General features: G+C 31.7%; 1 protein-coding gene across 1 annotated transcript; it reads left to right on the top strand.

The window, feature by feature from the left end:
- The first annotated feature begins 7,676 nt into the window (after positions 1-7,676).
- LOC120158475 (transcription factor MYC2-like) lies at positions 7,677-9,302 on the top strand. Its single transcript, XM_039169297.1, has one exon. It carries the CDS (start codon positions 7,741-7,743, stop codon positions 9,238-9,240), a length of 1,500 nt encoding a protein of 499 aa, XP_039025228.1. The 5' UTR covers positions 7,677-7,740; the 3' UTR covers positions 9,241-9,302.
- The last annotated feature ends 3,612 nt before the right edge of the window (positions 9,303-12,914 follow it).

Here is a 12,914-nt window from a genome sequence, read left to right as displayed (position 1 = left end):
AGGGGATGAAATATGAAGAATTGAAGTGGAAATAGAGAATTTTCGTGCAATGAACAATGATTTCTAGGCTTGAACGAAAATTCTAGATTGTGCAGGGGGAACAGATTCCCCCATGGGGGGTATCAATTCCCCCTAAATGAAAAATGGAATTTTGGTTAATTAAACCGGCTTAAGTTATCAACATCAAGCTTAAGGTTTAGGCTTCTAATAGTTGTTTTGAAATGTTATATTTATGTAGATATTTAGCCTAAACAAGTTCCAGAATAATCAAAGAATTAAGATCGAATCAAAGCAAGGATAAGGTGAGTGCAATTTAATTGTACTTATGCTATCAAAAAACATTGGCTTGCGATGAGCCAGTAACAGAGTTATTATGGTAAGAAGTGACTTCTAAAATGTTATATGATTGATATGATTCTTATGAGTGCATTTTAGTTTATAAGATTATAAGGAATTGGACTTGTGATAAGTCTATTTCCAATAGTTATAGTGTATGGAGTATTGATTATAAGGATGTGAATGATGTGAAATGTATGTATACTTGATTATATGAACTGATATGTGCTTATATGTGCTATGTGATTTATGTGATATTCTATATGTGGAAATAAAATATGAACTATAAGAAAGGATTATATGATGTATATATGAACATATGTGAACAAAATATAACATGCATGTTTACATGAACACATGAGATATAATATAAGTTATATGATATGATTTATATGATTACATGCACATGTGATATATGTTATGCGATATGGATTTATGTGACTGCGTGAGAAAAATATATGTCTATGAGAAGACATAAAAACAAGGTATAAGCTATGTGACATGTGAATATGAAAATGTTCTACGTGTAAGTGAACTATGTGCCGATATGAATATGTAATAAATATAAAAGATAATGCCCACGTTATATGTCATGAGATCTAGAGGTATAGTTGGCATGCCAAAAGTAGAAGGTCTAAGCGGTCATTCGGGACAAATTCTACGTGGTCCTTCGGGACGTATATGTATTCTTTGGAGCATGTATGAGGTCTTTGAGACACCTACTTGATCCTTGGTATATTTATATGATTCTTAAGGAATTTATATGTGGCCTTATGGACAATCTTATATGGCACTACGGTGCATTTCTACGCGGCACTTCGGTGCAAATTCTACGTGGCACTACGGTGCAAATTTATACGAGCTGTGGTGACAACATAGTGCACAACCTCATAGTACTCACATACGTTAAGTTCTCATTAATGTACATGGGCCTATAAAAGACATCAAAAGTATTTACAAGATTCATATGTGATACTGTGTGTATTCTTAAGTGAAATGTATTTGTTATATGAGATCGGTAATTGTTTATGCAATGGTGTGATTTAGAGTTTACATTACATGCTGATATGGTATATAAAGAAATTAGTGATGATAAAATGAGAAATGATTAGCATGTTAATGATGTTATGTTACATAATATATGCATGTCTGTATATATTACATAAAATAATATATGCTTTGGTATGATAAGGTAATATCAATGTTCATGTATTATAGAAGTTACAGTTAGCATTTAATTATGTTTTTTATGCCTCACTAAGTCAATGACTTAGCGTGTGATTATTTCACGCGTAGGTTCCAAGAAGAGGAAGATTGGTAAAAGTTATGCAAGACATGTCAGTTTCTCCTTTCCATCAGATCAGAAAAGAAGTTAATAGTATGTATTTTGTAATACTTATAGTGGTTAGTATGTAAACAAAAATTTGAATCTGATATGTTTTAATCGGTTTTGTAAAATCATATGATTGAAATTTATAATGATTTAAATGTGTATACGTAAAGAGAAATTTTATACGGATGAAACCTTATATTTTTATAAATTTATACGTATTTTACGGAAGTACTGCAGCAGTAATGTAGAAGGGTATCGATTCCCTGTAGCAGGGGAATCGGTTCCCCTATTATAATCTGGAAATTTTAATATTTGGGGTACTGTAGCAAGGTATTATTCACGGTTCTATTCACTACTGTTCATACGATACTGTTCATTGTTCATACGATACTGTTCACTGTTCATACCGTATTTTACTGTTCATAAAACGTATATTTTCTTAAATTGGTTATAACAAACATGATTCAACAATATATTATTGTATTTTCTTAAAAAGAGTTCAAATGTCTTGATATTTTGTAAGAAAAAGGTTTTGAAAAGTCAATGTGACATCTCGGACTCGTATTCAGGCCGGATACGGGTTGGGGTGTTACAAGTTCTTTTAGATGTTTTGTTCTCCATAACTTTCATTCTGAGCTCTCTCAAGAGCTTTAGCACGATTGACCACCTCTTTGAACGAAGACAGATTCAAAACGATTATCATATCCTTCAGTCTAGGGCACAAGCCCTCCACAAACCATTCACATGCATCTTTTTCTGTTAGAATAAGCTTAGTAGCAAAACGACTCAATTTATTGAACTCGCATTCGTATTCATACACGGTGCGATTCAACTGCTTCAGACTCATAAACTCTTGCTTCATCTACCATATAAATTGATCTCCGATATACTTGTGCTTGAACTCTTCCAAGAATAAGGACCATGTCACTTAGTCACTTGTCATTCTCATGGTGACATTCGTCCACCATATTCTAGCTTGTCCCCTTAGCAAAGAAACCACTCCATCTAATTTCTCCACTTCTGAGTAGTGAAGACTATCTAACATGATATTCATATCATTAAGCTAGAGGTCCGTCGCAATAGAATCTTCCTCGGCTTCAACTTTAAATTCGGGAGCTCCCAAATCTTTTTACTCTTTCGCTATATTCATTATATGAGTTGATGAATCAGGAGGTTGAAAACGCGTCAGAATAGTATCCAAAGTCCTGAAGAATATATATTGGTATTGTATAGGCACTCTCTGAGGTGTCTGCTCATCACCTTGCCTGGCCAGGGCATGTGAATTGCTACTACCCTCATGCCTATCATCTTCCGCTTCACTTCGGTAGCTTTCACGATCAGACATCTAGTAAGATGTAATCATATAACTCTATTAGCAAGACATCATACTCATTACTATATCAGATAAGAGATATTCACTATTCTGTTGGCATGTAAACTTTTTAAAACACTTTTGACCACTGTTTTTGCCTAGAATCGGCTAAATCATAGCTCTAATACCATTAAATGTAACACCCCAACCCGTATCCAACTCGAATACGAGTCCGAAGTATTACATTTACTTGTCAAATCAATGTACTTATACAAAATAGTGGAAAATTTAAACTTATATTTAAAAACTGAATAATTTACATGAGTTTAATACAAAATGTTTATAAACCGATCAGAGTATATACAACTTAAACCTTTAATTACATGCCAACACTGATTAATATAACAAAAGAACATACTGTTTAAGTTATTTTTGATCTGATATTTGAAGGAGTTATGTTGTCTTTGCTGCCTACTCCTGCTTTCCAGACTTCTTGGATCCTACGTGTGAAATACTCACACGCTAAGTCACAGACTTAGTGAGGCATAATATACAATAATGTAATGGTGAACTCATGGAATATGCAATCCTATAATTTCATTATATAATAACAATTATTATATGTCTACTCAACAATGACAGGTAAAATCATACATGGAACAAACAATAACATAAAATTTCATCATAACAATAATTCTTTTTATATCGTTTATTAGCTAATGTACATTACTGAGAACTAGGTATATGAGTGCATTGAGGTTGTGCACAAATCTTGTCACCACAGCTCGTATAAATTTGCACTGAGTGCCATATAACATTGTCCCAAAGGACCTCGTAGAATTATCCTGAAGAACCACATATATGTCCTAAATGACCACATAGAATTGTCTATAAGGACCACATATATGTTCCAAATGACCAAATATGTGTCCCGAAGGACTACATATATGTTCTAAAGGATTACATATATGTCCCGAAAGACCGCGTAGAACCTTTGACTCTTGGCATATCAATTATACCTACAACTCACATAACATGGGCTTTACTAATTACAGGTTTCACATGTTCATTTAATCAATCAAATCCTTACATATACATATACTTATATAGCTCATATCATTTCTCATGTAATCACATAGGTTCTATATCATAATATATATAACATGTGCATATAATCACTTATATCTTATCATACAACATGTGCATTATTCTATTAGGTTCACATGGATCACATAACATATATTATCGCATATATTAATATGTGTCTGTTATGCATGTGCTCATAATAATCATGACATCTACATGCCTGTAACTATAGAACCATGAAATCACACATAGGAAATAGACTTATCACACTTGGTTTTCAACAATCGTCTGTTGAGCATTCGTTGTTTAATAAAGGTTCTAATGAAACATTTTTTGCCCTCTTGGTCTATGTGGATGACATTGTCATTGATGGAGCTGATTTACGATTACTCAATGAGGTTCAAGATCTTTTGAAACAATATTTCAAGCTAAAGGAGTTGGAGCCTTTATGTTACTTCCTTGGTTTTAAGATAGCTCACAATGCTTCAGGAATTTCTTTATCTCAAAGAAAGTATGCCTTACAGTTGCTTTAGGACACATGTTGTTTAGGTATCAAACCGGTTGAATGTCTCATGGTTCTTTCTTTGAAGTTGAGTGCAGCTGAAGGGGAATAAGTTCCTGATCCCTAAGAATATTGATGGCTGATAGGTCGTCTCCTATATTTAACCAACACCAAACCTGACATTGTTCATACTGTGCACTTGTTAAGTTAGTTTGTGTCTTCCCCTCGGTTACCTTATATGACAGCCTTGAAACATCTTCTAGCTTACATAAAATAACCGCATGGACTGAGTTTATTTTTTTCCAGTGGATTCTACTGATCAACGAAGTATATTTGTTGATTCTGACTATACTTCTTGCTCAGATACTCGATGATGTACGTTTGGTTTTTGTGTTTTTCTTGTTAATAACCATGTTTCATGGAAGTCAAAAAAGAAAGCCATTGTTAGACGTTCTTCCTACGAGGTTGAGTATCGTGCTGTGGCTGTGGCTGCTTGGGAGTTGGTCTGGATAGCTTCTTTGATGACTTCTTTTCTCATTTCCATTTATCATGCTTGGTAATTTTTGATAACCACGCTGCAATTCATTTGTTGACTAATCAGGTTTTTCATGAAAGGACTAAACACATTGAGGTCGATTGTCATTTGTGTGTGACGAGGTTAAATCTATTTTTTTTAAACTTTTTCATGTCTGGTCTTCTGATCAACTAGCTGACGTATTTACAAAGACTCTCCGGTCTCCTTTGCATCGCGCCTTTGTTGACAAGTTGAGCCTCCTCGATCCATATAGTCCCGCCTTGAGGAGAATATTCAGGTTTATCATTGTTCAATTTAACTGATTATAAGTTAATTAGTTAGCTTAGTTAGATTTATGTTAGTCTTGGTAGTTAGTTGTCAATGGTTGTATATAAACAACAACTTTGTACTCTTCTGTATATGAAAATATAGCAGTTACATCTCTTCTTGAACTATATATATATATATATATATATATATATATATATATATATATATCATTGTAAAATATTATGATTTTAATCCCTAAATCATAAATAAGATTAATAATATCAATATAATCTCCTTGTAAAAATATTTTCCTTTATTGTCGGTGTATAAGATAATAGTCATTATACAAATGATGTTTACTTTAATATTGTATTTAATTCTATTTTTACCCCTCAACGGATTGAGAAATAAACCTTGGTATATTTTTATAGCACAAATGAAATTAAAATATGTATATATCATTTATTTATTTATTTATTAAATGTCAATTAATAAAATATAACTATCTCTTAACTCAAATTAAAAAAGTTAAAAAATTAAACTCTTGATATATCAAATAGTCATCTAATGGGAAAATGATGTATGTTACTTTCCAAAAACACAAATAGCTTTTCATTTATCATCCTTTTTTAGATTCTTTAATGTATATTTTTGCAAATTGCAATATATTATTATTAGATTGAGAAGGTGTAGTTTTTAAGGAAGGAATATAATAAACAATATTTTTTAAATATATATTTGATTAGGTAGTCTCATCTCGCAGTATGAAAACCTTAATTTTACACGAAATTTTAGTGTAGGATTACTGTGAATATTTTCAAATTAAAGAAAGAAACTGGCCTCTCCCTAAAGGACAAGCCGCAAATTTCCACTTTTTCAGAGTTTATCTAAAAAACACGTTTTGAAACGTGGTGTAGGACCACAGTCCATGAATGATAGCCTACATTTAATATATTTATTTTACCTTTACAACTCAAACAAAAAGATTTTAGGAGGCACAAAATTATTTTTTATTTCGTAAAGTTTTGAATTCGAAAATAAAAACTACCATTATATGAATGTTTAATGTCACATATAACATAATATAAGTTTTATATAAAACATAAAACTATATATCATAAATATAAATGTTAGTAATTACCGCTTAATTTATTTATCAATCGCTGGGCCCCTGTTGCACGTGGTTAATATGAAAGAAAGTGGACCAAGATTCATTTACTATGACTTTGTCGATTGCCCAATTAATATTGTCTGTCCGATTTCAATCAAATATAAATGATTTAATTGCCTCGACATTTTACAGTCACGTCTTGTCATTAAGGGGGAAAATGACATTTTTTCTAAATAAGTATTATAAATTTGACAACAAAATAAGATCCCAACACATTTGTCTTAATTAGGTTCCACCACTCGCGTAGTTACAAATTGAAATCGCTTTATTTTTAGAATTTTTTTATTCGAGTTTTTCTTATTTATGTGAAATTGTATTGCTAATATCAATTTTAAATTTAATAAATTAACATGAATCCAAATCTATATAAATATTAAATAATTTCTCCTAAAGAATTTTTATATTAAATATATGATCCTAAATGTAATCCAAATAAATATGCTTTCTTATTTTCAATTATCAAGTTAAAATATATTTTCAATTGAATTTATTTTGTTAAACTACACGTTTAATACTTAAAATATTACTTTTGTTCTATTTTGGTACTCAAAACTTTATTTTTAAACTATTATTAGTATTTAGTTTAAGTTTTAATTTGATATTTAATTGTTAAAAACTTAATAGAATTATTGATGTTATATTTTTTTTTATTTTTCAATGGTGATATGATATTATCTTACATTAACATGTTAATATCACCATTAAATTTTTAATGATATGATACTAAAATTGAAATATAAACTAAATGTTATGTATGATTTTGAAAAATAAAATAAAATATGAATACTAAAATGGAACAAAAGTAACACTTTAGGTACTAAATGTATAGCTTAACCTAGTTTACAATATTAAAATTAAAATATTAAATATTATCTTGAAAATATAACATTTTATTTAACCAAATTAAGAAATAGTTAATACGACACACCAATTAGTAAAATGGGTATTAATTGAATTTTGTATGGAATGATAAAAGAAGAATAAAAAGATGATTAATGTAAAGAGTGAAGGGGAGCCCACAGGCATAAGTGGTCACTGGGCCAATCGCTATCAAATTCATGTGCTTGTGGTGCCAATAGTGACACACCTAATAGCTTAAATTCGGAGAGTTTGTTTCCCCCACCTACATACACCAATTTTAGGCTTCTTCAACCTGCCCTTGTAAACCCTACACCTATTTTCCATTCGATTCCACCAACCAAATTTTCCTTCAGCCATGGAAGATCTAATAATCTCCCCATCTTCATCTTCTTCTCTGGTTTCATTTTCTCAAGAATCTGCACCTTCAACTCTCCAGCAGAGGCTTCAATTTATGATCCAGAGCCAGCAAAATTTGTGGGCGTACGCTGTGTTTTGGCAGACATTAAACGATGATCTAGGTCGTTTGTTCTTGGCTTGGGGAGATGGTTATCTTCAATGCACCAAAGATATGTCTCCGAAACTGAGTTCCAATGTCCATGGCTTGCACAATGATCGAAGAAAGGTGATGAAGGGAATCCAAGCGCTTATCGGGGACAATCACGACATCAATATGTCCATGCTCGACGGAACCGATATCACCGATGTTGAATGGTTCTATATGATGTCGATGACTCGGTCTTTCTCCGCCGGAGATGGGATTCCAGGCAAGGCTCTTAGTACTGGGTCTTTGATTTGGCTAACTGGTGCTCATGAATTGCAGTTTTACAATTGTGAAAGAGCTCGAGAAGCACAAACGCATGGCGTTGACACACTGGTTTGTATTCCTACTTCTTGCGGTGTTGTTGAGCTAGGATCCTCGGAAATGATCAGGGAAAATTGGGGTTTAATCCAGCAAGTGAAATCCCTATTCGGATCCGATCTCATTGGTTTGGTTCCGAAACAATCAAATCCGAATCTAACCCCTGGTCCGATCCAGTTCCTTGATAGAAACATCTCGTTTGCAGACATCGGAATAATAGCCGGTGTTCAAGAAGATGATGATGCCAGCCCTGATATAAAAACAAAGCAAGAAAACAATAACAAGAGTAACCAAACCAAGAAAGATTCCTCCTCGAAACTTGGGCAACCTTCTTATGCGGATTCAGAGCATTCAGATTCAGATTTTCCATTACTTGCAATGAATAACGTAGAGAAGAGAACCCCAAAGAAAAGAGGGAGGAAACCCGGGCTCGGACGAGAGACCCCGTTGAACCACGTGGAAGCCGAGAGGCAACGCCGTGAGAAGCTAAACCACAGGTTCTACGCTCTCCGAGCAGTAGTCCCGAACGTGTCGCGCATGGACAAAGCATCGCTCTTATCTGACGCTGTCTCCTACATCAACGAGCTAAAGCTGAAGATTGAAGAACTGGAGTCTCAGCTTCAGAAAGAGTGTAAGAAAGTGAAGGTAGAAACGGTCGATAACACTATGGATAACCAAAGCACCACCACCACTTCCGAAGAGCAAGCAACCAGGCCAAGCGATTCGTCATCCGGAACTGATGGATCCAGTGGGCTGGAACTGGACGTCAAGATCATGGGAAATGATGCAATGATTAGGGTTCAATCAGAGAACGTGAACAACCCAGCTGCTAGGTTAATCTGTGTCCTTCGAGACCTGGAGTTCCAGATCCATCATGCAAGCATGTCGTGTGTTAACGATGTCATGCTGCAGGATATTGTCGTTAGGGTTCCTGATGGATTGACAACCGATGAAGGCCTAAAATCTGCTCTTGTAAGCAGGCTAGATCAGCAGTGAGTAAGGTTTGATTCAGGCTATGCAGTATCCAACTATCCATTTTCAATATTTTCTACTATTATTTTTACCCCTTTATTTGCTTTTTCTTTTAATCAAAAGTTATTTTTACATTTTTCCTTTAGACATTTATTTTCTGCTTGCTATGTAATTAAGGGGATAAATTCAATCAACTCTTCGTTTCCCTTTAATCTTTGGCTGTTACTGATTTTTGTCTAACTGTTCTACATATATATTTTTGTTTTGGCTGTCCCCCACCCCAAGTTCATGGCAAGTTTAATTGTGAACATACAAAAATTGAAAACATTATATAATTAAAAAGGGACAGTAAGGTACATGTCTATTAATTGGAAACAAAACCAATGCTTAAGAAAACAGTGTTCGTATCAAGAGGGTGAGGACTCCGGAATCTTCAAACTCAATCCAGCGTTAATTACTGATAAATTGACCTTTTTTCTCTCTCTCTCAAATTACGATAAAAAATTATCGGCCCATTTAATAATTTAAACAAAAATTGATCTCCTCTTAAATACCACTATAGAACTTCAACAAATTGCCTTTTGGACACAGAGCTGCCAAAGATACACGACAACTTTTAAGAAATAGTGCAAAACATAGGAATATATAGTTGAATTTACCATGATTAAAGAGAACAGAGAAAATCCTATATGGTCATTGGTCAGTGACCAGTAGAAAGTTAACTAATTTCATGTAATACCCCATAATTTGGTTAGTGACCAAAACATAAATTTTAAAAGTTTAGTGGCCAAAGTAGAAAGTTGAAAAAGTTAGGGACCAAAAGGGTAATTTCAAAAGTTATGTATTTTTACCCCGTAAATAAATAGTTCAACTCCAATAATGACGTTTTCTTCGAAATCAAAACTTTGATCCAGAAAGTGTTAAAAGCTATAAAACAATAAAGTACGAAAGGAAATCGAACCGAAATTTAACAAAAAATTGAAGGATGATAAATAAAGGTTGGAAATATTATTTTCAAATTTTAGAACAGTGAAATTTAATGTGGATCAGTGGAATTGAAGTTGATTTTATATATTTAGCTGAAATTCAAAAATTTAGTAACTAAATTGTAGTTTTTGAAAAATTGAAACGGAAAAGTTGAAAAGTGATTTTTATTTGTTCATATTTGACTTTAGAATATTAAAAGGGATGATAATGCAATGGCAAGTTGAAATTATCATGTTTCATTAAGGTAGAATGATAATTTTACATTAAATGAATTTTAAATTCATTTATATTAGATTAAGCCAAGTGTATTATGTTTTAATTGAAGAAAAATTAGAAAATTTCAGTTTCTTCCGGCCTCAAAACGTGCACCACCATAGCTACAAGGTAAGAATTTTATTTTATTTTTATTTTTATTTTTAAGCTTATTCGATTGATTTTTGGATTAAGCTATTAGATAGATAATTAATCCCCTTGAAATTCTCTATCATTTGGTATAAATATTACATGCAGATCATGCTTATATGATGAGTTTTGAAATTAGGATTTATGTAGGATTTATTGATTTTGAGGATTTGATGAAATATTTTTATGTTTTTGATGTTGGGGATTACCTAGGGTTTTAAGAAAATTTTGATTTGGTTAAATTATGTTAGGACTTTGATTGTAGAAGCCTTGAAATGTTGTTTAGAGGTGGAATCCATGTTTGAATCAAGTGAAAATCAAGAATCCTAACCACTATGATATTCGACCCTAAGGAATTAATTGGGGGAAATGTGAAAATTTTCCCTATGCTTAGAAATGATGTTTGAAATGTTCTACAAGCTTTAGAAAGTTATTTGGGCCATTTTGTAATTTTATAATAGTTTGGGGCCTATTAGACAATTATGTAAAATTATGGGGTTTGTGTGAAAATATTAGAAAGATAATATACTATGCTGGAATTGAAAGTTAGAATATTAAATTTGATGTTAGAATGTGAAATTTGACTATTTTGAAAAGTTGGCAAAATTTGAGTATTAAATGACAAATATTGAGAAAGTCAGTAACTTAAGTGGTAATAGTGGAGTTGTTGAGGTATTGGGCTGGAAATTTAATTAAGTTGTTTGAAACTTGAATTGAAGCTAAAAGACAAAGGACTATTTGGAATAAAATATGAAGTTGATATGAATTCCAAAAGAATTCATAAATGGTAGTTAAAATGGAAAGTTGAACAATGTTATACGAAGTTTTGATGAATATGGATAAAAATGGATTTTTTGGTCAATTTAAAGTATTTAGGTCAACATTTAATGTATATGAAATTCGTATCAAATGAGCATCGAAAGGTTTTTAGGAATTTATTTTATGTTGTGTGCCTATGTTACTAATATTCTAACATATGGTTGGAAATATATATGTTTTGTAAATGGTGTTCATTTAGATTATGATTGAAATCAATATCAAGCAATGTTAAAGCTAATGAGAAGCTTAAGGATGTAGTATGAAGTGCTAGGAAGGTTTACAAATGAAGGACATCATGTCAGTTCATATTTAATTCGTATTTGTGTTATCAAGCAAACATTGGCTTGCGATGAGCCAGTGACGAAATTACTATGGTAAGAAGTAACTTCTAACTATTATGTGAATTGTGATTCATACATATATGTTCAGTTAATATGCTAATAGAATTAGTGAATAAGCTGAAAATATAAGTTAGTGAAATCTGCTCAGATTTGTGTTTTGAACAGTAAGTTTAGAAAATCATCATAAATTATATAGAAATGATTAGAGGACGATTTTTACACCATTGGATTCATATGTTAGTATAGTTTTGTTTAAAATAAACGAATATTAATTTCGATATGTATACAAAAAAGATATGAATTTTTAATTAAGGATATGTCAGAAAGAAGGGCAGTAGATTCTGCTAAAAACAACTTCTGTAGGTAAATTTCAAAAATTCACTATAAATTGTATAAGATGAACTAGAAAAAGTTCCTTATATAGTTAGATTCGTATTCAAATCTAGTTTCTATTGGTATAAACATAATAATAACTTTTAAGTGTGTAGATTAATACAAAAATAATATTTCTTTGCAAGTTGTGTATACTGCCAATATATAAAACTTGTCATAAATTTTGTTTTCATATTACTCCTATGTTATAGGTTATTATAAATGCTCGAAATAGGTCAAATTTATTATAATTGGTATGATAGTTATGATATTTATTACATGATGTTTATATGTTAAAGAAATATAATTGACAATGATTATGATGTATAAATGTTATGTGGAAATGAAATGTTTAGAGTATGAACTATCCATTACATTATGATATTAAGAGTTAGATATGTTGATATAATGATATCTTTAATAATTGAATAATATATAATAATTAATGGAAAAGTTCATTGTATGTTGCATTGAGAGTCGTAAGTACACTTAGTATATCAGGAAGTTGAGTAAAGTTCAAGTTAAGTTATGGTATATTCGTGTACATTACATATGACATCGTTGGTGTATAGATATGATTTGCACTTAGAGTGCACCTTATGTTGATGATTTGGCATTGAAGTGCCTAGTGTGCATATTATGTATAATTCACGTATCTTGCATTCTTATAATATACATTGGACTATGAATATGACAGTAAGTTTGATTTATATGATAATTATTATTTTATGATTTTACATGATTAATGTAATAATTGTAAAGTTAATAATGAAATGT

The sequence above is a fragment of the Hibiscus syriacus genome, unplaced genomic scaffold (assembly GCF_006381635.1).
Source record: "Hibiscus syriacus cultivar Baekdansim isolate YM2019G1 unplaced genomic scaffold, ASM638163v2 tig00111314_pilon, whole genome shotgun sequence".
NCBI classification, from domain to species: domain Eukaryota; kingdom Viridiplantae; phylum Streptophyta; class Magnoliopsida; order Malvales; family Malvaceae; genus Hibiscus; species Hibiscus syriacus.
Note: the sequence above shows the minus strand (reverse complement) of the source record. Positions and strands in the feature narration are given on the sequence as shown.